The following is a 24,390-nucleotide window of genomic DNA, read 5'->3' on the forward strand; positions in this document are numbered from 1 at the left end:
AATTCTTTTAAAACATTAGAATATATTACAGATCTCAATTTGAACACTGTGTGAATGTTATAATAAATGTATTAATAGAGCTGTTGTAGGGTAATTATTATTATAATTATTATTGTCTTACTTTTTATTTTATTTTACATAACGACAGTAAAATTACAATACTATCATTAATGAATGTCGATGGATCTTTTTCTCGGCTTTTATTTTGGCAGAAACCTGCAGGAAGATCTCAGTGCTTCTTTTTGTTGACAACAGCATGCAGATTTATAAATGATTCTCATTACGAATTTGGGAAGATGTTTGTCGCACGTATCATATTGTCACATGCCTTTAAAAAAATTCACAAAAATGTTACTTAGCAACTGACGAGTAACACAGTTTTAGCACAGATTTTCCTCGCACTTTGGACTTTGAACTCTGGCGCCGCGAGCTCGTGCAGCGCTGTCAGAATACATGCAATTCGTGCGTGCATTAGAAAATATAACATTCTGCAGTTTATTTACTAATCGTTTGAGGTAATTTCGCGATTTCAATCATCATACAGTAACCTAACCACCAGCATTAGCCACCTCTTCTTCTCATCGGAGACTTGATGCAGCACTAAGTCTCTCGCTGTCGGTGCTTCACGCTTGTAATGATTTCTGCATCTTTCTCTGATAGTTTTAAATACTTTCACACTGTCGACATGTTTGCTGCATTAGCGCGTGCCTCTATTTGATCGCGTTCGTCATTGTTCGGTTCATATTATTCGGCCTTTTCGCTTATTCGGCTGAACACCGAAAGATATTTTTTTGCTATTTTCGGCCGAATAATTTCGGTTGCCGAATATTCGGTGCATCCCTAATTTTTACCTGATTCATTGTGAACAGAAAACAGAGGCTTTGAAAGCTTTTAAGTCAGTATTTAAAAGTACTTCCTGTATAGTAAGTCCTGCTTTTTTGACAGTGTTGTTTTGTTTTGTTTTGTTTTGTTTTGGTGCTTTGTTTGTTTATTGTGCATTTGCATACTCTATAAAATAGAAAAACTCATCACTTGCTGAGATAGATTAATGCAGTGTGCTGCTATATTTGTGTGCAAAGCTCAGCCAAGGCAAAATGTGTATGTCACACAGCAGAAAGAGGAAAACAAATCCACCATAAAGCAAATTTAATGAAGTCCCAAATGGCAATACCACTGAGTATATCTCCCTGGCTTTAAAGACAAGAAACATCCCACAACACCACAAACTGTACATCAATGTGTTTCTAAAGTAATGCAGAAAGTGAACAGTTCAACCAACTAAAAAGTACTGTACTACCAAATATCCTCAATCTGCACAGTTTGGTACATGACGCGAACAGCAATGTGCTGCTATTCAATGGAGCCAACAGCTACTTGTTATTGTTTGTGTAGAACTGAAAGCCCATTCACCTCTACCGTTCACATTCATCACTCATGTAATGACTGAGAAGAAGTGGATTTAACACATAAGCTCTGTTACAACACCTGCTGTTTACCTCGACAGCGATTTAAAGCATCATAGGCCTCCCTAAGCAAAGACTGTTCATGCTGCCTTCCAAGATATGGAAGATGTATGGGCCAAAATCAGTAAAAAAAAAAAAATACAACTTTGAGAAATGTGAAAAAACGGAAGCTGCTGTTTTCAGCATTAATAATATTAAGAAATATTTCTTGAGCGTGTTAGAGTGATTTCTGAAGGATCATGTGACACTGGAGACTGAGGCAATGGCAACTGAAAATTCAGCTTTGCCATTACAGGAAAAAATAACATTTTACATATATATATTCAGATAGAAAACAGTTATTTAAAATTGAAATTTTGATCTTGATTTTGGTCCTTTAAATGCAGCTTTGGTGAGACTTTCAAAGTCTTACCTACCCCAAACGTTTCATTGGTCATGTAAATTGTATTTAGCGCTCATGTCTGTCCAATGTTGTATAAGTTGTTTTCTTTTTAATCTGCAGAAAAAATTGCAATTGCAAAAGCAATTGTTTTTGTCCATACAATAAATGTACCATTCCTGTACAACATTGGACCCCACTGACTCTCGCTTTGTAGACAAAACAACATTGAAACATTTTTCAAAATATCTTCTTTTGTGTTCCACAGTAGAAACAAAGTCAAAGTTTGGAACTCACACATGAAAGTCAGTTTTGATGACAGAATTATGATTTTTTTTTTGGTTAACTATCCCTTTAAGCTGGGAAGAGAAAAACTACATTGACATTGACAAAATTACTTTTAAAGTCTCTTTAGTAGGAAAGTTTCTGCTAAGAATATAAATGCAAATGCAAATGTAAATGAATATGGATTTTGATACATGGCCTTGTTATACTTCAGATTGTTGACATTTTGCTGCATTTGTTCAAAACCATCTGTTATATTATGGTGGCAGAATTCTGAAGAGATTCATGCTTCAGAATAGTGCGTGCCATCAAGCAAAACAACATGTCAATCTGAATGTTGCTCAACACAGCATAAAAAAAAAAAAGTAATTTGTGGTTTTCTGGTGTTTGCACTGCCAAGTTGGGCCTGACCCCATCATTAGTGCCGAAGATCTGGCAGATATTGTTCCCAATTTCCAGAAAACTGTACAGGTGCCTGATTGTTTAACAGACTAAATAATTTATTTGAAGTCTCTAAACAAAGTTGCAATACCATCTTCACAGAATTAGACTGACACAATTTGGAAAGAAACAAAAGGCACCTGCTCTAATATCCATTTTACACAGGTTTAACCTTATTTGCTTCAAAGCATCAACTACTTTTAACAGTCTGAGGGATAAGTGAAGAAATAATGGGTAAATGAAACAGCTCTGGGTAAAATTAAACTTAAAGTGAACCTTGCTTGAACAAGAAGCATAGCCATATCCAATCAGGCGGCATTGAAAGCCACATTGCAATCAAACAACATCCAGATGGCATTGTGAGCCACACGCTGGCAAGGATCAAGAATAGGCTGCGGCTAGAGCAGGAAGATCACACCACCATCATTAGTTTGTTATCCAACAGTGTCATCCCGAGATAATGGACATTTATGGATTCGAAATGATGGATGAAAAGAGCCTTTTCTGAGAGTCGCCTTGCTGCAGCGAACCCAAATTACATTGTGAATGACGTGAAAATAATGTAATGCTGGTGCCTTCGACATTTAATGTGATTTAAGGGACTGTTCTGAAGTCGAGTCACTGTAGAGTCTTGAAATTGTCTTGGTTTTTTAATCCAGGATGAAAGATCCAATGGCCTGAGTCCGAGCCGGGTGATGAGTGCCACAGAAGACCCATGACCTCTATATCCAATTCCACTATGAGGGGCGCAATAAAAGGATATGGAGAGGGTGAATGAGTTGTGACCCCCAACTTCCTCGATTTATCTCAGTGTCCTATGAAGTGGCCAGTAGAGGTCCTGACCTGCATACATTCACCTTACACACAGAATCAAAAATCAATATCTTACAGGAAGAAAAGTACCCAAAATACTGAAATATGGGTGAGCGGGGACATTTAAAGCCTGTTGTGTTGTTGGTGGTTTAATAAATAAATAAATAGAAAGGAGACCAAGTCTCAAAAGAATGGAAAAGTAGATGAAAATTATAATTAGCACGCAATCAAATATAAATAAATAAACTGTGGCCCTGCAATAACATAGAAGGTTATTAATGGATCTGAACTCTTTATACAAAGGGATAAACAAATTAATCTCGGCGTAAATGAGAGTTTGGATGATTGGTCTTGGCAGGCTGGTTTGTGCATGTTATGGATTCAAGTGGTGAGTGCCAGATTTCACATCCCCGAGTGAGAGTGGGTGGAAGCTTTTATTCGTAAGATGAAAGAGAAAGAATGATAGATTTTGTATAACACCATCAAGATGAGTATGAATTATTTTCTCACAACTTTGTGATGGAAGATTTAAAACCTTGAATATCGACTTATTTGGTGAGGAAGAATGTTTGCACTTGGCAAAGTGAGAGACGATTATTGACATGCTGGATAGAGAGTGATGTAGTCGTCTACCAAAATATTAATCTGCCCTAAGAACAAAGCTGATGTCCTCACTCTGCAATCACATGCAATCTCATGCAATTCTTAAAGGGCCCCTATTATGCCCCTTTTTACAAGATATAATATAAGTCTCAGGTGACCCCAGAATGTGTCTGTGAAGTTTCAGCTCAAAATACCCCACAGATCATTTATTATATAATTTTGAAAATGCCCATTTTAAGTGAAGCAGAAACACGCTGTTTTCGTGCATGTATCTTTACATGCAAATGAGCTGCTGCTCCCCACCCCCTTTTCCACAATAGGGCTGTGCCTTTACAGCTGGTACCTCAAATACACTGCCAAAAAACATCTGTTTGGTTCTGATTATCATGTTTATCGTGTTGAAATCATGTGCTTTAAAGCCATTTCAGTTTAAACTTCTGATATAGTGTTTTCTGAGCGCACACATCCGAAGCGCACGCACAGAAAGCAGCTGTCACACGGCATGTGAGTACAGAACTAAGTTCTCCTACATGTCTTATTGCGCTTAAACTGTCACATACACACAAGGTTATGTCAAAACACACACACACACATATGTTACATAAACACAGTTGATAATGTCTGTGAAGGTAAACAACTGGGAGAGAAATCGCATGTTTATATTAGATCTGTGTATTAAGTGACAGCAGCATAATATGCAGTACTTACTGTTGTCTACGCTGTTAATATGAGCCAAACAATAAAATAAAAACAGAAAATCATTCACTGCTCCGGACTGAATACCTTCTAAAGCTTTAATAAGAAGACATTTCTTACATGAATGCTGCTTTAATATTGCTCTAGCGTGAAGATAAACATGGCGGATAGTGTGCTGCTCACTCAGGGCGGGGTCTCTGCTAATACGGCAATGTCTGTCAACAGTCAGGGGCGGGGCCTGTACAATGTGACATCACATTGTACAGATTCTGCAAACGGCTTGTTCTGAGACACTGCTTATGATTTATGGGGATTTAAAAAAAAGTCATTATATGGTGGTTGTGTACACACACTGCCAACACACATTTATTTTCAAACAACATGTAAACGTTAATTTTGCATCCAATGACCCCTTAACACACCTTTGTGTCTAGTTATAAGGACAACACATTTTGTGTTAATTTTAACTCAACCATGTGTTATCCCTACTAATTTTCTACACACCAATGTGTTATAGTTACACAATTTGTGCCAGTTATGTACCCAAATGACACAAAATGTGTTAAAATAAATAAAAAAATTAAAAAAATGTTAAAAATTAGCACATCCTTTGTAAATCCACTTCACCAGCTAATTACACTTCAACAGTGATGCTATAAAGGTACAGCAAAAGTGGAAGTTCGAAAACTTTCTTGGCTAATCCATTCAGAATTTGAATAAGTTTTGTTTTACATGATGCTAAGAGGACCAGTCACAGGTTACATGCTGCAAAGGTTCGGGAGTGACATCCGCATATAAATGTGCCATTTATATGTGAATGTTACTATCAATGGACAGGGCAAAAATATGTCAACATAGATGTACATTAAGGCTAGAGCACCCTCACTAATTTCAGAAGCACCCTCAGTGATTTGATTCTGGAACCAGGCCTTCCTGTATCTGGAGATTATAATTTTATATATTGGTATATTATATTTCTATATTTATCCCATATATTAAAGCCGTGTGTAGCGCTCTAACACAATGTATATTGTACGTGCTTTGAGCAACCATGCATGTTTCTCTCCGATATCGTGACCCAGATAGCACACAAAATTATGACAAAATTATATCCCAGTATAATTTCATGACAATAAAGTTTTGCTAGTACTTATGTTTATTTAAATGTATGAAACCTAAAATAAGCATATGGTTGAAAACAGTGAATAGTTGTGATAATATGACAAGAGCTCAGCGTGTCCAATCTGTCTCCGCACCAGCCAAAGCGCAAAAGCAGATTTTAATTCAGCAGTTGATCACGTGACACACTGAGCGTTCTAATCACACCAGCATAGAGTGATCACACTGGTGTGATTGTACGCATTAAAGGGTTAAAAATCATATTTGTATTAAGTCTCTGCATTGTTCCAGAGATGGCTCTAGTTCTCAACTGAACGTGCGGAAGAAGCATTACTTCTAATTTGGCCAAAGAAAACTTGTTAAAATCAAAATTTTTCTATATTAATTTGCGCATTTTTCAAATGTTTATTAAAAGTGCAAAAAGTCATAGACGAAAATCTGAAAATAAGTCTTTTACTTTTTCAGGCAACATTTTGTGTGTATGGTTCTAATTTAAATGTTGGCTTTCAGCATGTCAATTTGTATAAAAAATACAACAACCGTTCTTGTTTTTTTTGTTTTGTTTTTTTCCTCGTCTTGGTTAAAAAAAAACGAAAAATGAATGGACGCAAATGTACACAGACCCTAAAGATGGCTGTGCCCTTGTTTCTCTGACGCATAAGGGCAGTATTAGGAAATATCAGACTGCTAAATGCCACAGTTGACCAATCAGAGTCAGGTATTCCAAAGAGTACCTAGAGTAAATAAAATATAAACTACATAGTTATTATTCTACTTAAACATCTGAACATAATAGTTTAGATGTATGAAATAATAATTCTGAATATACCAAGTACTTTATGCCATGTTTGAAAATTAATTGAAGAAGAAGAAGAAGAAGAAAACATCACCAGTTAATAACAGTTGATTTGCTCCTTCCTTCATTTGTCTGTTAAAGCCTAATGTTCATACTGCTGAATCAATTTCTATAACGACCTAATGTATGCAGACACAGTTACACATACTGAAGGAATGATGCAATTTATTGTACAGATTCTGCAAACGGCTTGTTCTGAGACACTGCTTATGATTTATGGGGATTTAAAAAAAAGGAGTAGGCAGATTTTTATCATTATAGGGTGCTTAGGTACACACACTGCCAACACACATTTATGTTCAAACAACATGCAAAAGTGAATTTAGCATAATAGGTGCCTTTTAAGGGGGAAAATATATATATAGCATATATTAGACAAATAGGAATTACACAAGCAATTAATACGTGCTTACAGCTTGAGTGAAAGTGTGACTGTCTGAACACAGGGCTCCAGACAAAACAATCGAGTAAGGAGCCATTGGCTCCTATAAGAAAAAAACGTAGGCGCCAAATTATTTTTTTAGGTACCACAGAATAAACGTGTTTTATTTATTTTAGGTCCCTATTATTTTTATTTTTTTACATTTTAACATTTCAATCATACTGTCATGTGTTTATGTCTCATCTTTTCTTGACTTTATCAGCATCTTGTAGATGACCTGGGAACTAAGGTTCACTTAAAGTGGGAACTAAATGTCTTTTCCAACTATTGAAATATATAGTTAATCAGTCAGCGCTGCTATGTGGCAGAGATGAGGACTGTTAACTCTTTTTTCCACTAAAACTTTGATGCGTACGCATCGTCTCAAGTTTAATACGTGAACATAACAAAAGATGTGATCACAAAACAATCAGGAAAAAAGGCATTACATGAAAACTTTTAAGTTATAGCATGTAAATATATATAATCGCCAGTGGCGACCTCAGCAAAAACATCACTCACAAATTTATATTTTTGGTCGCAAATGCGACTGTTTTAGTCGCAGTCTGGAGCCCTGGAGATGGTTCTTTAAAGAACCTTTGACTGAATGGTTCTTTGTGGAACCAAAAATGGTTCTGTAAAGAACCTTTTAAGCACCTTTATTTTTATGTATGTCTTTCACACTTTCAGTCTGTTTTTCTTAATTAGTCAAATGCAATTTTATAGGAGGAGTTGAATCATGTAGATAACAGGTTAAGTAAAAAATATTAATATGCAATAGCACATAAATATAGCAAAATGCTCCTCTTTATAGTTATTTTTCTAGCTGACTGATGAGCTTATGGACGCCGAATGGTTATTCTGAGGTAAAAGTATATTACGTTGCAATGTATACAAGCTTTACACGTTTTCCGCAGTTTGAAACACTGAATGAGCTTTTACATGAGACATTTCAGTAAGTTGTTGTACTGTAGGCTCTCTTATAAAATAGCCTACCTTTTGATGTTAATTCATGTTCATTATGTACTATAGTAGTAAAGAGAAAGATTAAATGGGTTCACTTTTAATCAGTCAGCGCTGCTATGTGGCAGAGATGAGGACTGTTAACTCTTTTTTCCACTAAAACTTTGATGCGTACGCATCGTCTCAAGTTTAATACGTGAACATAACAAAAGATGTGATCACAAAACAATCAGGAAAAAAGGCATTACATGAAAACTTTTAAGTTATAGCATGTAAATATATATAATCGCCAGTGGCGACCTCAGCAAAAACATCACTCACAAATTTATATTTTTGGTCGCAAATGCGACTGTTTTAGTCGCAGTCTGGAGCCCTGGAACATCTGAACATTTAGTTGTGTTTTTTACCTGACCTTGGCTTGGTTTCCCCAAACAGCAAGCAGAAAGTTAACAGAACGCAAGGTATACTCAATCTTAACGACATGTTTCCCAAAAGCATTGTTATCTAAGTCGTAAGTAAAAATGCTAAAGCCTCAGACTAACTTAAATGGATTTTTCTGCTTGCTTTTACATTTTATCAGAGACAACAGGCACAAAATAAAGAATATTAATGCATTTTGGTTATCACAAATCCCTTGTAGAATACATTCAAGAATAAAAGATTTTCAACATTTTTTTTTTTTTCATTTCATTTATTTTATTTTTTATTTTTTTTTTGTGATCCGCACAAGAAAGTAAGTCATACATGTAGTGACATGAGGGTAAGTAAATGATGCCAATTTTCATTTTTGGATGAACTATGACTTCAAATTCAGATTAAGTGTCCAACAAAACAAGTAGGACACGCAAGACAAAGGACAAGACAAGGGAAGACTTCAGAAATTCTTTTAAGTTTAAATTAAATTAAGAAATGCTTAAAAGATCCATAAAACAACTCATTCTAGGTGCACTTTTGTTGAGGTACATTTAATATTTAATATTTGTGTTGACCCTTAATATTTCTTACCAAAGCCCTACTTATTCATCCTATTCACTAATGTTTTAATAACATAACAACTGCCTCAACAACATAACATTCAATTTCAATGTGTAGTATTTTGCACAATTTATATGTTGGGGAGACTAACCATTGAAAAAGTTTTGGCCTTAGTTCAGCATGGTTCCTGTAATGATGCCCTTAAATTCTACGTCATAATGAGTATGCTAATTTGGGGTGAAAACGTGCTGCTTCATCATAAAATAAAATACAGTACAGCATAAGTTAAGATTATTTTTAAAAATATGATTAGTAATGTTATCAAGAAACACTTGGTTGTTATACCTTACAATGATCTGAAGGTTTTATTTTTAATATCTGACTCCATGCTAACTATGGGAGAGGAGAATTTAATTTAAGGCTACAGTAAATATATCATCAGAAAAGACTAATTTTGTTCCTATTCCAACTGATGCTCTTGAAGACAGATGCAAATGCTAAAGCATACTGTACAGCATGTTATAATTGGATACATTTAAAAAAAAATTGCAATCTCTCTGTATGCATACTTGATTTTTGTTCTTAACAAATTTAATGCAAAATTTATTTTAACACGAATATTATTTCTTGTTGGTGCTTGAAATGCAATGTTGATCTCATTCTTCTTGTTCTTTTTATTTAATTTTTTTTCTTTTTATTTATATATGTTTATTGTGCAGTGGAACACAAGAAAATGTTGCTTGTGTTTTATAATAAATGCCATTTTTGGTTTCTTTCCACTACCCCAGTTCCTTTTTATCAGTATTACAAAATGGCAAAAAAAAAAAAATAATCTTTCATTATGGCAACATTTGACGATTTCTCCCCATCATAAAACTCAGCCATCTAGGCTCACAGTTGGACAATTAGAAATACCAAAAAAGGTCCAAGTCAATTTCTCAAATTGATTCCAAAACAATATTGTATTTATAATTGAGAGTAACACTTTCCAAAAACCCTAAAGCCCAGATAAAGACACCCTCCATCTGTGCTGTGGGATACAGAAAAAAACCTTTTGAAGAATCGCACAAGCGCGGCATCTTTTTTTAGACCATCAAAACCTAATCCTGTTATAAGCCGATCAACTGCATTATATATAGCTATAGACTGTAACCTTTAAGGTGAAGCCCTCTTGCTGAACTGTAATAAAAAAGCAGAACAGACTAAGAGACAATTTGACACATAGTAATTATCTCTATCAGTCTGTGTGCTGCTTATGAAGCTAAAGCTGCACTGGCACTCTGTGTGACCCATTTCGCCTGCATCACTCTGTACTTAGACCATCAGACTAAACTCTCCTGCCACCCAGAGTAATGAGAATGCATCAAACACAGGCCTCATCAGTCTTTCCGTTTGAAGTTTGTCTAAAGAAAAAAAGAAAAAGAAAAACCCTGTGAAAACTACACTTGAATGGCTTGCTGGCCATGTTGAGATTGTATCCAATTTTTTTTTACATTGTGAGAGAGACTCATTCAATATCTTAGCTGCCACAGATGGTTGTACACTCCTGGACATTCTGGGCATTGTTGTGGAAAAGTGGAAATGCATATAGAAAACAAGCTGGCCATTATGTCTGCAATGATCAATCGAGCAAACACCTTGATGTCATAAAGAGAGGCAGGCATCCTGTCGATGAGTGAGGGATGGCCTACGTGGATCCAAACCTGCGTCTGTCTGCCCCTCTGAGGGTGCGAAGAAGTTTTTTCTGGTAGTCTGTTCTCACCAGTCCAAATCGCTAGTTGATATAGATAATGTGCATTAGCAACGGATTCTCCATCAATGCGCTGAATGGAAATGTGGAGCAGATATTACAGTACACAAGGGAAATGCGGTCTCAGTTCTTAAACATCATTATAAGATCAGAGATTCCTCTCTGATCTTATAATGATGTTTAAGAACTGAGACCGCATCCCTCATTGGCCTTAGGGGGTGAGAACATATACACACACGGAGCCTATATATATATACTCCTCTCATGTGAAAACACAGTGCAAACACCCACACGCACAAGGAAGAGAGAAAGAAAGACAGAGAGAAAGCTTCACAGGCACTGAAGATCCTGATAGGGATCATTTATCCTCTGATAATACCAACCAGGCCAGACAAAAGCAGGGGGCAGCTAGGTTTCCAGGCTATTTCCTGACCAAACGAAGAGCTTCTCTAACTTTTGTTCACAGTGATGACTTTTGTCACAATGTCTTTCTTGGCCATGACTGTAGAGGCTTCTAACATCCCTTACAGGAATACAAATTAGCTAAAGTTCCTTTAAGGGGGAAAAAGTTCTTCTAACATTAAAAACTAAACCTGGCTCATACATTGGATCTATTTTGATGACTTTTTTTTTTTTTGTATGTGGGAGGTCTTGCTTGAAGGTTCACTTAATAAGTAAGTCTCCAACCTTAATTACTTCCCTTTACAGCTCCCTTAAATATGCACACATGTTCACTTAGTCATGAAAGTAATCTTTCAACTCAGTGACTAGCCTTGTATGATAATAAAGTGTTTTATTCAGAACAAGAAGTTCTTACTTTTTCACTTTTATGTTCTTGGATGAAAATATCATTTTTCCAACTTCATAAAAGTTTGTATGAAGGACAAGATTCAAATGAATATCAGGGAGAAATACTTTCACATGAACATCCAGTTGAAGCTTAGAGAAAGCAAAGAATCATACATATTCACAGCAGTAGCGCCGCTGAAATATTGTTTTATTGCCTATTTTGAAAGGAGCCTTGTTTGGATGTTCCCTGAGCCGTTAGGTCTCAGACTGCGATATATACTGTATATCTTCAAGCACTTCATTAAAAATGGATCATCTTAAATTATACCAGCAATGAATATGGTTTATAGCTAAAACAGATTCTGATATATGACCCTCTACAGGGGTTATACTGTATTTATGTCAAAAGAGAGGTGGAGTTCCTACTTAGATGAATAGTTCACCCAAAAATGAAAATTCTTATTATTTATACACCCTCAAGTCGTTTTAAACCTGTATGACTTTATTTATTCTGTTGAATGTGATTTGGACTTAAGCATTCTTCAAAATATCTTCTTCTGATATAAAATATCTGACTGAAGATATCTGAAAAAAAGGAGACATTTTTCAAAATATCTTCTTTTATGTTCTTCAGAGGAAAGAAAGCCATACAGGTTTGGAACAACATTTTTGGGTGAACTATCCCTTTAAATGCCTCATATGAGGATGGATTAATTCACTGTGAACAGGAGAGTATTTATACTTGGTCACTTCAATCCAATTGGGCATGTGCACATTTCACTTACATACTGGCCACAAACATATGTGCAAAACAGGTCTAAATCCAAACTACTATTCCTCTGCTATATGCAATGCTAATGTGGGGCAGCAGAATTCTGTGGAATGCTCTCTCTGCCCCATTAGTATCTGAGTTTTGAGATTGCTCAGTCCACGTGTTTCATCCATGATTGCTTGTTCACGCATGGATTACAAGGCTCCCAAATCTCCATTTGTGACATGGTGAATTTTACATATCTAAACAGCCAAAATGCATTTAGTTTTCATGATTAGATCTGTAAATAAATAAATAATTTCTAAGATATAATAATTTATAATAAATGCATTTATTTATATATTTATAGACAATTTGCTAAAATCCTCATAAAGCATTAAATAAATATGTTCTATTGACTTATTTATTAATAATATACATAAATACATTTATAATATTCTATAAATACTCCCAAAAGCATTATGCTCCTTTTTCTGTCATTTTTTTCTCAGTGTGATGCAATCATGTGCTGTCTTACATTTATATGGTCAACCTTGCAGCTACAAATTAACTTTTAATAATTACTTATACAGGTAGTAAAGGACAATCAAAATGTCAGAAGCTGACAGAATGCACCGAAAATCATAGCAGATAAATAAATCTTAGAAAGGGGTCATTGCTGCTAAATGAGTAATGAAGATAGATAATAATCTATGAAATATGAATCTGCATATAGCTTATTCATTTAGTTTATGGCAAACAAAGGCAAAAACTACATGATACACAAGGCAGAGAAATATCATTATATATTATTTTAGAGAGAGATCGAGATGGAAGTGTAACAGGTGTGCTAAAAGGATGATGTTTTAAGAAGTGCTTTTGACCCTGCAGCTGAGCCGCTCCGAGATCATTATCCACAGCATTTTTACTGCTGCTGATTTCTTTTCAAAGGTGCCGTGCAACACTGTGTATACACCACAAGCAAGCGGTGCAATTTAATGCAACAAAACAAGACCGTTGCAACGGCGTGCTGTTCAGTCAGCGTAGATGTGGTGCAGTCATCTTTGTTGATGTAATGAGAGTGATTGGTTTTATGCTGTCAAACGCAGGGGGAAAATTAAGAATGTGGTATTGTCGATTCATCCACAGTGATTCTGGAATTACAGTATGACAGATTTAAATCTAAAAATGACTGATTTTAATTTGCAAAAAGAACAAAGAAATTGCTTTAATAGGTAAAAATAAACTCTAAAATTCAGACTATGCTTTATATGGGTTGCCAAAGACACGTTTTATAACAATTTACAGTCAGCCTCAATGAGGTCTCTGTGGAAACTCATCCCACACCTTTAAAAGTGAAGCTTAATTGTTACAGTAAATCACACAGTGTCTCACATTTGCATGAATTCTTCATAGAGAGAGGCCTACAGTTAGAGACCCTGGACTACAGACAAATAAATCTGTTTGCGTCAAATTTGTAAAGACATTTTTAACATTTAATTTTTATTCAAATATTTGTGGAGTTATGTAACCATTAAAGCTTCAAAGGGTTGCTCAACCCTAAGACCACAAACTGTGAAACCCTAGAAATATATCAAACACTGACTGTACAAAATGTAGGCTAATCATTGATGAAAAATACCCTTTTTACATTTTAACATCCGACTGACTAATAAATAATCATAGTCGCTCTCCAGAGTCGTCTATAACTTTATATAATAATGACTAGTCCCTCTGGAGGAGACTGGATACACAGAGCACAGTGCTATAACACAGCTTTAGCATATTTTGCATAGCAGACTGGAGAGATTTCGGGAAAGATGGGGAGAGATACAGAAGCTGAACGACTGTGCAGAGAAACTTGACCTCATTCTCTTAATGGAGTGCTGTGAAGCAGACAGCCCGCTCTCAGCTACATCATTATATTTTGACTAAAACGGACCAAGTCCCAGACCTAATCCACAGCAAAGAAAAAGAAGAAAAATAGCTTTGAATATGCTGGTCAAATACTACTGCTCACCTGCATGTCTGAATCAAACATTTTATAGAACTTCTGCCAGAGTATTTTTTTAAAACACAAGGCTATTTTGTAGCCTTATACACAAGTTCCCTACAAGGAACACATTTCACACACAGTGGGCTCAAAAAGTTTGAGACTACCAGTGATATTTTTTAGTAATTTTTCTAATAAAATACAATTATTTTTCATTATACATTAAATAACATATAATATGATATCTAGTATAATTTGAGAATGATACAAGAGCTCTTTGAAGAATTTAGACTTTTTACAAGCTGTGAAATCCTAGAAATATATAAAAAGTTTACATGATCAGTGTCACAAATTTGCTTATTTGACCTGGAAATAGTGCAGAATCAGAAACATGTCCTTTTCATTTGGTGTCAATAATGTCAATTTATTTTATAATAGAATTCAAAGTCTAAAGCTTTTATTTCCACTTTTAAATGATATTTTATATTCCAGATTTTCGAAGTGTACTCAGACTTTTGCATCCCACTGCTTAAATCTAAATATTAAATGTTAATGAACATAAATAGAGGTATATCACTTGGTTTATCCTTTAGTCACAAATGTGTACATATTCTAAACTATGGTCTAACAAGAGCTTCTCAAGAGTGAATTCTTGCATTATATTAAACATTATATCACACCAAACGAGGAGAAAGCAGCAGTAAATAGTGTCTAATGTGACATGTAAATTGAGCGTGTGCATTTCAGATGTGGTTTCCTTTGATCAATGCAGTGAACGCTGAACATGAGACACTACAGATCCTACATTAGATATGTTTAACCTACAATGAGTAGGATTACACTCCCCTATTTTTTCCCTTTTCTTTTTTAAAGCAACATTTTCTGCAACAAATACCCATGTTGTCAAAAATATCCACTGCATGGCATGGCCATTTTAAAACCTTTACTCCCTTTTTTTCCCTACTAATATTGTATATGCTGCAATATCTCAGTAGTGAATATGTGAATGTGAATAAAAAATGGCTTGGCACAGACTATTCTTTTTTTTTTCCTTTGAAAACAAAACCAACTAGATACTTCACAACAATAAACTTTGTCCAAAACAGTCCAGCATGCTCACTGCAGGAAAAAAGCTAATTATGCGTCCCCAGGAAAAAATAAATAAATAAATCAAATTAAAATAAAATACAGATGTATGTGCTTTGACATGCAGGTATTTCATATATAGACAATTTGCTTTTTCAAATGTACTCCCTAATCCATAAGGCATTAAGGTTTCCATCGCACACCAATTTGCACTTCAAACCAGTGGGCCCCTCTTCATCCACCGTATATTTGCAAGCCCAGCAACACCCTGTGGATCCGCACATGAATATGAGTGACAAAGCCACCTATGATTCGGCACAGGCCCAGAGGAAGTGTCTAGCAGTTCTCTGCACCGTTTGCTCATATGCTTCAGGAAATTATGTTATTTTCTCTGAAATGCCTATAACTCCCACAGTGCCCCTTAGGCTGCAAATATAACCAGTCGATCCATTAATACAGTCACTTAAACCAGTTGTTGGCTACCGATTATTAGCTCTAACCAATTACATCCTTACCCTTTAGTGACTCAAGGTGACTTTGCCTTGACTTGGTCTGGGGTATTTTCCCACTTTTGCAGTTTTACGTCACCAGCATTAACTATCGGGGAATTTTGCTCAATGCAAGGTTACAATTGAGAATGAAACACAGGTGGACTTACCATTCTCCTGATCCGATTTGTTGTCCTGCTCTGTGTCTGTGAGTGTTAAAGCAGAGTTGGACCGGCTGGACAGCTGTGCTTCCCGTCCGTGTGTCTTAACCCATAGCATGGCGCAGTCAGGAGATATGCCCCCTGCGTTCTGGATTTGGTCTGCTCCGCTGAGCTGTGTATGATGACTGAGCCCAGTCTCAGCGCAGAAGCTCAGACCACGGCGAGGAGCAGGGCCACATATCCCAAGCTGTCTCAGTGACAGACTCTGGCCTGCAAGATTCAAAGTGCATACTTAATACAGAGAGTGTATGCATAAAAAATAAAAGTAAAAAGTAAACAAAATAACTGTGAACTTGCTGAAAATCACGCACACACTATTTAATTATTTTAACTTGCAATCAAACTCTTGCAGTGCATACACTTTTATATTAAAATATTTAAAGCATTTAAATAAAGATGCAGCAAGAACAACAGCAGTTTTATGTTCCCAAGTACATGTTTGTTAATTTCTGTGGTGACTATTCTTTCTAACCAGGGAACGAATAAATAGCTTTTTTTTTTCTTTTTTTTTTTTCTCGAAGATCTATGTTTTACATTTGTGTTTTTGTTCTCCCCACCAATGCATAGATTGATTTGATGTAGGAAATTATTTAAGATAAAATATGTAAAACTACAAAGAATACAAAAAACTATGTAAAATGAAAAAGAGAAAACTATTAAAAGAACCTTTTTTTGAGTGTTGCACATTTCACTTTATTTATTTATTTTTTTTTATTGCTACCTTTTCATATACAAAAATTTATTTAGATAATAGTGAATACTCGATTCAAAGTGGCCTTTGTTCATAAGAATAACGTCACATAAACAGAATTAATCTTATCAATAAATTTTTACTGATACAAAATGACAAACCAAGCGAAACTAATAAACAGTAACATTTCAGACAGTTTTGGCAGAACGAAATATAAAACTGATTACCTAATTATGGGCACATTTTAAGATTAAAAATAATGTTTAGTTGGAGTTGAGGAGTCTATTTTAAGGGTTTGTTTTAACACTGCATCGAAAATATACTTTCATTTTTTTTCATTAACATTTTTGTTATACTGTTTTCATACTTTCATTAACATTTATGTAAATTAAAAAATATGAAGAAACAAAATTATGCCTACTTAAATAAAATAAAAAAAGCAAAAAGAGCCTAATAAAAAAGCCTGGTCTGTTTATGTGTTTATTAAATGGAGAACATTGCAATTTTCACACTTTCAACTTATTTTATAATTCATTGATATTTGATGCTTAACAGTGAGCATTATTTGTTGTATAGACTTATTTAACTTACTGAATTAACTTTTTTCTATTTACTGATCTTCTTTTCTTTTTCAGCAGGTGAATTTCTGTTCAGCTGAATCTGAATGTGGGAAAGCTCTACCTCGTCCAACACAAGAAAATCTGAGGATTTACTACACAGTACAAACTGTTCCACTTCAGATTGAAATTCACCTTGAGACTCAGCACCCCTCTACTTCCTTCAGCTCTGCTGTTAAAACCATATTCTTGTACCTGATAGCATATGCTGAGTGCTTTATGACTAAAAGCACACAGAGTAGGTGACACATGAAAATGAATACACCGGAATTTAAATTATGAGTACACTCATAGATACGAAACAAAATAACTCAACACAAGTGCTGACATTAATTACCACATGAGGGCATTATCTGAAATACACGTTTTGAAATACTGCAAACTGTGGAATCCAATGCAAGGCAAACTGCCACGATTTAGCCAGGCTGTGATTAAAATAAAATGACGGAACATTTGTATCATGAATACAGGCAAGATTTCTCTCCTTCGGCTTTTGTGCCGATCAGGCACAAACACGCCTGCTAATTAAAGCTGATAGCATATGCTGAGTGCTTTATGACTAAAAGCACACAGAGTAGGTGACACATGAAAATGAATAAACCGGAATTTAAATTATGAGTACACTCATAGATACGAAACAAAATAACTCAACACAAGTGCTGACATTAATTACCACATTGAGGGCATTATCTGAAATACACATTTTGAAATACTGCAAACTGTGGAAGCCAATGCAAGGCAAACTGCCACGATTTAGCCAGGCTGTGATTAAAATAAAATGACGGAACATTTGTATCATGAATACAGGCAAGATTTCTCTCCTTCGGCTTTTGTGCCGATCAGGCACAAACACGGCTGCTAATTAAAGCCGTCCCCCTAAGTGTAACAGCCTAAGGTTATGGAGAGCACTATAAAGCACAATTAACCAACTAAGTGTATTTCTAATGAAATTAAGTTTGAATGAGCAGTATCCTACCCTTCCACTTAAAAAGTGTCTCATCATGATAAAACATCAAATATTTATGAAATAGTTTGAATACTTTGTGAATAATCAGCAAATGAGTGTCTGGTGGGCTTTATTAGATATCAAAATGAAATGAAAATGAAGGTGCCCAACCTGAATACAGCTGTCTGACAAAAGTGTTCTGTGCTGATTTAAAGAACTTTCATTTAGACTGCCTCAATGACAGGCTGAAATAATATCTGTAACTTAGTCAATTAAACTAATTCAAATGTCATTAAAGGGTTTACATTTCTAGACATTCAGTGCTTTGCAAAAAACTACCTCTACTATTGTGACTTGGTCTACAGTATATAAAAGTTATTCAAGATATTGAAGAAATAAAATGTAGGTGTTGGATCACAGTGCAATATAGTCGTTAAATTGATGCTTGCAACCCATACGATCAGACTTTTATTGATTTGGAAAAATGTGTTTATTGGACAGTAAATGGTCTGCAATGTAGTTCCTATAAGAGTTATAAAGAATTAGCTTCCCGTGTTATACTGTATATACAGTAGTTAAAAAAAGAATACAAAAAAATCTAAAATATTTTTTTTTTAAAAATGTATCCAGGATTAAATGCATACATATCTGGTAACAATTTTGCAAACATAGTGATATTAAAGTTCTTGTTTTATTGTAGAAATAATGCCTGTACGTCATTGTATGTGTTTTATTGAATAGCGAAAAAAAATGTATTAGAAAAACATCTGCTTGCTTTAATTTCTTTAAATAAAAATATTTATTATTATCATAATTATTATTATTTTTATAATGTCTTTGTGAATTTGTGTGTGTGTGTGTGTGTGTGTGTGTGTGTGTGTATTTTATTGCATATCCAGTTAAGGCAAACTTTATAAAATAATCTTTGGCTTAAAATGTACTTGGAAACTATCTTGGTCTTCTCTTTGTGGTCTAGAATGTTTTGTCAAAGACATGGGATTTATTTTCTGATTAAGACTGAATTAAATCTGAAGATTTAGCTCCTGATGTGTGTGTGTGTGTGTGTGTGTGTGTGTGTGTGTATTTTATTGCATATCCAGTTAAGGCAAACTTTATAAAATAATCTTTGGCTTAAAATGTACTTGGAAACTATCTTGGTCTTCTCTTTGTGGTCTAGAATGTTTTGTCAAAGACATGGGATTTATTTTCTGATTAAGACTGAATTAAATCTGAAGATTTAGCTCCTGTTTGGTTGAGAGGTCAAGGAGAAGTGAGGTCACGTTACTGACCGGTCATGTGCCACAGTATGCTACACTGTGCACTGGACTTATTTAATTTAGAAAGATATAGTTTGATCCTCATTACAGTATTAAATTATGCCTGTAGAAAAAATTGAGAGAAAATCATTTATATACCATAAAATCTTTTTTTTTCAGAGTGAATACGTCTATAGATACATGTTTATGCAGTTTAGTGCTGTATACTGCATTTCTTTTTTCTATGTTTTGCTTTTAGCATTTCAAATGTCTGTTTTTATTTTCCTTGTTGCTTTAAAAAAAATCACATTTGCAAGCTTGAAGGACTCCAGAGTCTCCTGTCCATATGGTGAATGTTAAAGAGCACTTACCTGGAGCTCTGTATTCCTCAGTGTCCCTTGGCACCATGTCTGGCATGCGATGCCCATAAAGCCCCTGGGTGGATGGATGTTGATCAAAGGCCTTCAGCGTCTCACTGGAGCTATAAGACTTCTGGGTAAGGACGGAGGATGAGCCGGTGTGACGGCGGTTGCCGGGACCCTCCCTGTAGCCCTCCCCCTCCTCTCTGTCTCCTTCCCTCTCCCAGTCTCTCCCTCGTTCTCTCCTGCTCCGAGAGAGAGAGCAGTAAGGCCGACGCTCCTTCACCTCCATGCTACATTCATGCTGTGTTCCTCCTCTTCTACGCTTCTCTCTTGCTGCTGTCTGTTCTAGTTTGCTTCTTTCCAGCTATCAGTCAGTCTCTGCACCTCTTTCTCCACTCTAAGTTCCACTCCCACCTGCTAAGAGACACAAAGAAACACTGCTTAGTGAGAGAAAGAAACAGGTAAAGAAGGCAACAAAAGAAGAAAGAGACGACAAGTAGGATGCTGAAACAAAGCTCTAGCAAGATGTCACTCCTGCGTAGTTCACCATGTTTCTTGTACAGCCTCTAAAGAACAATTAGTCACTAAGATAAAGTAAGAGGGGGCGCAGCGACTAGTATTTTTCTGATAACACTGTTAAACCATATAATTAATCTCTCGAGGTTTGTAAATACCTACTTTTTTGCATTTACATTCACAATATTTATCTATTAAGCACATTATGAAAAAATAATGAAATTTTACGAAATGTTTTTATCCTAAAATAGATTATAAAAAATAGTATTATATTATCTTGTATTGTATGTTATATATTATATTGTATTATATGTATATATATATAGTACTGAATTTTATAATATAAAAGCAATAAGTAAAATATAAATATATATAAAATATAAATATATAAATATTCATGAAAGATCATTTTGGAATTAACTGTTTTGTTGATACAATGAAAGTCAATAGGGTCCAAAATTAATTTGTTTTATTATATAAGTATTGATGTAAATAATGACAAAATTGTCATGATTGGGTGAACTATTCCTTTAATTCAACCATGTTGAAACAAAATTCACCTCAGTCCTCGACAGAAAGAAAAAGTCTGCGTTTTCCAGCAAAGGCAAAGTCAAATGAAGTGATACTAAAAATGTTTGCTTTCATTTGAACTGGCTTTGTCATGAGAGATCCACACATACTTGTAAGCCTTTAGTAGGTTTCCTGGGAGGTTTGTGCCAAAACCGTTCAACAAAGCTCTGGAGAATTGGTTGAGTTTCACTGGTGTGTGAGTTTAAGGATATTCCAGGGCTTCCTCTCAAGTGTCGTCTATCTTATCTAGTGGAACAGTTGACACACAGACACAAGTGCAGAACGCATTTGCCTAGAGACCCCACTGTCAGTTTAAAGCAATATAAAGAGGACAAGAGAAACAATGAGGATAATAAAATACTGTAGGAAGAAAACAGAGTTGACTAGGTCAGCATTACTGCATATGGCCACAGTAATGGGATACGATTGGGCTAAAATAAATGATGCGCCAGTATCAAAATGTTCCTGTCAGAAAGAGAGCGTGAGATAGAGATTAGACAGTATTTCAGTGAGATACATTAAATGTATGTATGTAGTTCTCTTTATAGCACTGGTCATTTTATTCTCTTGTGTGAGTGCGATGTTGCACAAAGGCACAGTGGGCCGACTGAACACACCAGCAGAAACCTCTATCTTTCATTGCATTGGACAGCACCCACTGAGCTATCCTCGGGTAACACGGCCCCCGTATTTGGATCAATTTAGATTAGCCAGGAGCAAGGGAGGCTCAGACATACTGGTCTAGCCTTAAATGTCCTTAAAACTGGTCTCAGAGTCTAGAAGATTATCATCGGATTAATTTCCAAAGCCAAAAAGAACGATGGCTGATTAGTGAGCAATCAAATGCACTGAAATAAATTTAAAAATAAAATTGTGCTCCCAAATTTCCTTCAATCAAGAGTATGCTTAGAAATATTAAACCTTTCAATCAAGGACACTAAGGAAAAATGTTGTTGGCATGAGTTTTAGCAAATATAGGCTAAAAATCACCCACTTACAAAAGTTTAGAAGGAATGAGAAGCAGAGATATAAATCACAGTACAGCTCTGGCGGTCATATCATGCTCAGGTGGGCACTGACCCATGGGGCCATTGAAAAGCAAAGACTCAGCAGTGAGCAGAGAGGCCAATGGGAACTATACTGTAGCAAGAGGCAACCAGGCAAGATGTCACTTGACTATACCTCACTTACGATGATCTAATGGCAATGGTTTCACTAAATCAGATGCCCGACCATCTGGCGTAACTGAAGAAAGGTGAGAATGAAAGTGGATAGCTGTCAAAATGGCTGAAAAACTAAATACTAATTTTTTACTTTTTTTTTTTACTTGTTTAGCCTGTATATGCTCCCAAGTCAAATAATGAGAAAGAACCAAATTGCCTATCACAGCTATGCTGATGATACCCAGATTTACCTAGCCTTATCGCCAAATGACTACAGCCCCATTGACTCCCTCTGCCAATGCATTGATGAAATTAACAGTTATAATTTTTTTATTATTATTTTCTTTTCTTTTATGTAAAGTACTTTGAATTACCATTGTGTATGAAATGTGCTATATAAATAAACTTGCCTTGCCTTGCCTTAAATATTATCAATATTCAAATTACATTCGAATTTAAAAGGCATCATTTCAGTTACGGGGGAGCTTTTGGCTTCTCTCCTGAGGCCACAAGAGGGCGCATCGAGCAAAATATTATGCACGTATGTATAGTTTAATACAAAGGACCGAAAACCAATCACAAAGAGTACTTTCTTCATTTAAAAACTTGAGATGCAGTGGGATGGGGAAAACCGCCATAAAGTCTTGAGACATGTTTTTTAAAAGTTGAACTTACATTAATTTTACATGGCTTTCTAAACATGCGGCTCTCTTGTGCGAGACGCGAGTGCAACGGTGATAGATGTCCCTCTGGATAGAAAATGCGATAAATATGCGTTCTGTGCAGAGTATGTGAGCGGAGTGGAGCGGCAACAATTTCCCTTCCGCGCTCCAAGCATTCAATAATCACTCCGCTCCAGCTCCGCTCCGGGTTCACCATTTCCTGCTCCCGCTCCATTCCTTGCTCCACTGATCAGAAACACCGCTCCGCGGCTAAATTATTTCCTTATGCTTGAAAAATCAAAGTATTGTTATTATAAATATATATTAAACGAAAAAATAAATGCATAATACTAGAAGAATAGTTTTAACGGTTTATTGGAACACTACAATTAGCCCAAGTCCATATTAAATGCTTAACTCGCTTAGCTTACTTGTCTGTGCAACGTTTCTCTACTATGGTGAAGCTGAGGGTAGTTACTTCAGAAACAGAAAGAATATGCTGTAACTTTTCCGTTTTTAAACTGATAAATCACAGGACAACGTTGACTAAATTTTCTTCATTCCTGAATGTATGCGCGCGATCTGTACGTTATGTGCGAGCTTGTGTGTTCTGTCCGTGTGCAGCAATGTAGCAGCACATTAGTTTCGAGCGGAGATTAACAAACTGTAGACTACTTACAACATGCTTTAACCTCCCGCACTCGTCCATCGCCATTTTAACCTTCATATGTGATCCACATATCTGTCAAGCTAACTAATTATGTTTAATGCGTGAGTTGGCATAATTTGTGCACGTGACGGAGCGGTAGCGGAGCGTTCTCGGAGTGAGTGAAAACCTCAACGCCCCGAATTTACATCGTCGTCGCATTTCGTGCACCACTGATAAGGCTGCCTGACGCACACCTAAAATTTGAATGCAACGTTTTTGCTTTCGAATGTGGATTTTTATTTTAAATTCGACGAATATTCCAAAATTCGAAAAAAACATTTGACAGCCCTAGTGGATAATGACCTCGGGCTCTACAGATGACCAACTGAACAGAAAAAAAAGAGACTACAATCATAAATTATCTGCCAAATGAAAAGCAAATAAACATTTCACTTTTCAGGTAAAGGGATAATTTATCCAAAAATGAAAATTAGAGAAGGAAAGCCATACACATTTTTAAAAATACAGATTTCAAAAGGGGGGTTTTCATAGCAATGCCATAGAAGACAAATTTTGGGTTTGCCTAAGAATCTTTTAGTGAATGGTTCTTAAAAGAACAATTTTTTTCCTAAAAGTGAAAAACATTTAACAACCTGAAGATCCTTTCATTCCCTATAAAATAAAATGTTGTTTAAGGTTTCATTGATGTTACAGATTCGTCATGAAACCATCAAGGCCAGTAATGACTCTCAGTTGTTCCAAACCTGCACTCTTAAAAATAATGGTTAAGTAAATGAGGACAGACATTTCATTTTTTCAATCTTTTTTCAATCCCTTTAATGTCTTTTTCAAAGTTCAGGACTGAG

The 24,390-nt window shown here is 35.6% G+C and overlaps 1 protein-coding gene across 1 annotated transcript in view; it reads right to left on the minus strand.

The window, feature by feature from the left end:
- The window catches only part of LOC107723816 (teneurin-3-like), a 124,526-nt gene that overhangs the window by 88,857 nt on the left and 11,279 nt on the right, over positions 1-24,390 (minus strand). Inside the window, exons 2-3 of the mRNA XM_016532518.1 lie at positions 19,974-20,381; positions 16,042-16,302 (exon numbers count right to left, since the gene is read on the minus strand). Of these exons, the coding sequence (XP_016388004.1) occupies positions 16,042-16,302; positions 19,974-20,253 (541 nt within the window). The 5' untranslated portion in view covers positions 20,254-20,381. The remainder of the gene's footprint in view (positions 1-16,041; positions 16,303-19,973; positions 20,382-24,390) is intronic.

This window comes from Sinocyclocheilus rhinocerous, unplaced genomic scaffold, assembly GCF_001515625.1.
Source record: "Sinocyclocheilus rhinocerous isolate Xijiao unplaced genomic scaffold, SAMN03320098_v1.1 scaffold1085, whole genome shotgun sequence".
In the NCBI taxonomy this organism is placed as follows: domain Eukaryota; kingdom Metazoa; phylum Chordata; class Actinopteri; order Cypriniformes; family Cyprinidae; genus Sinocyclocheilus; species Sinocyclocheilus rhinocerous.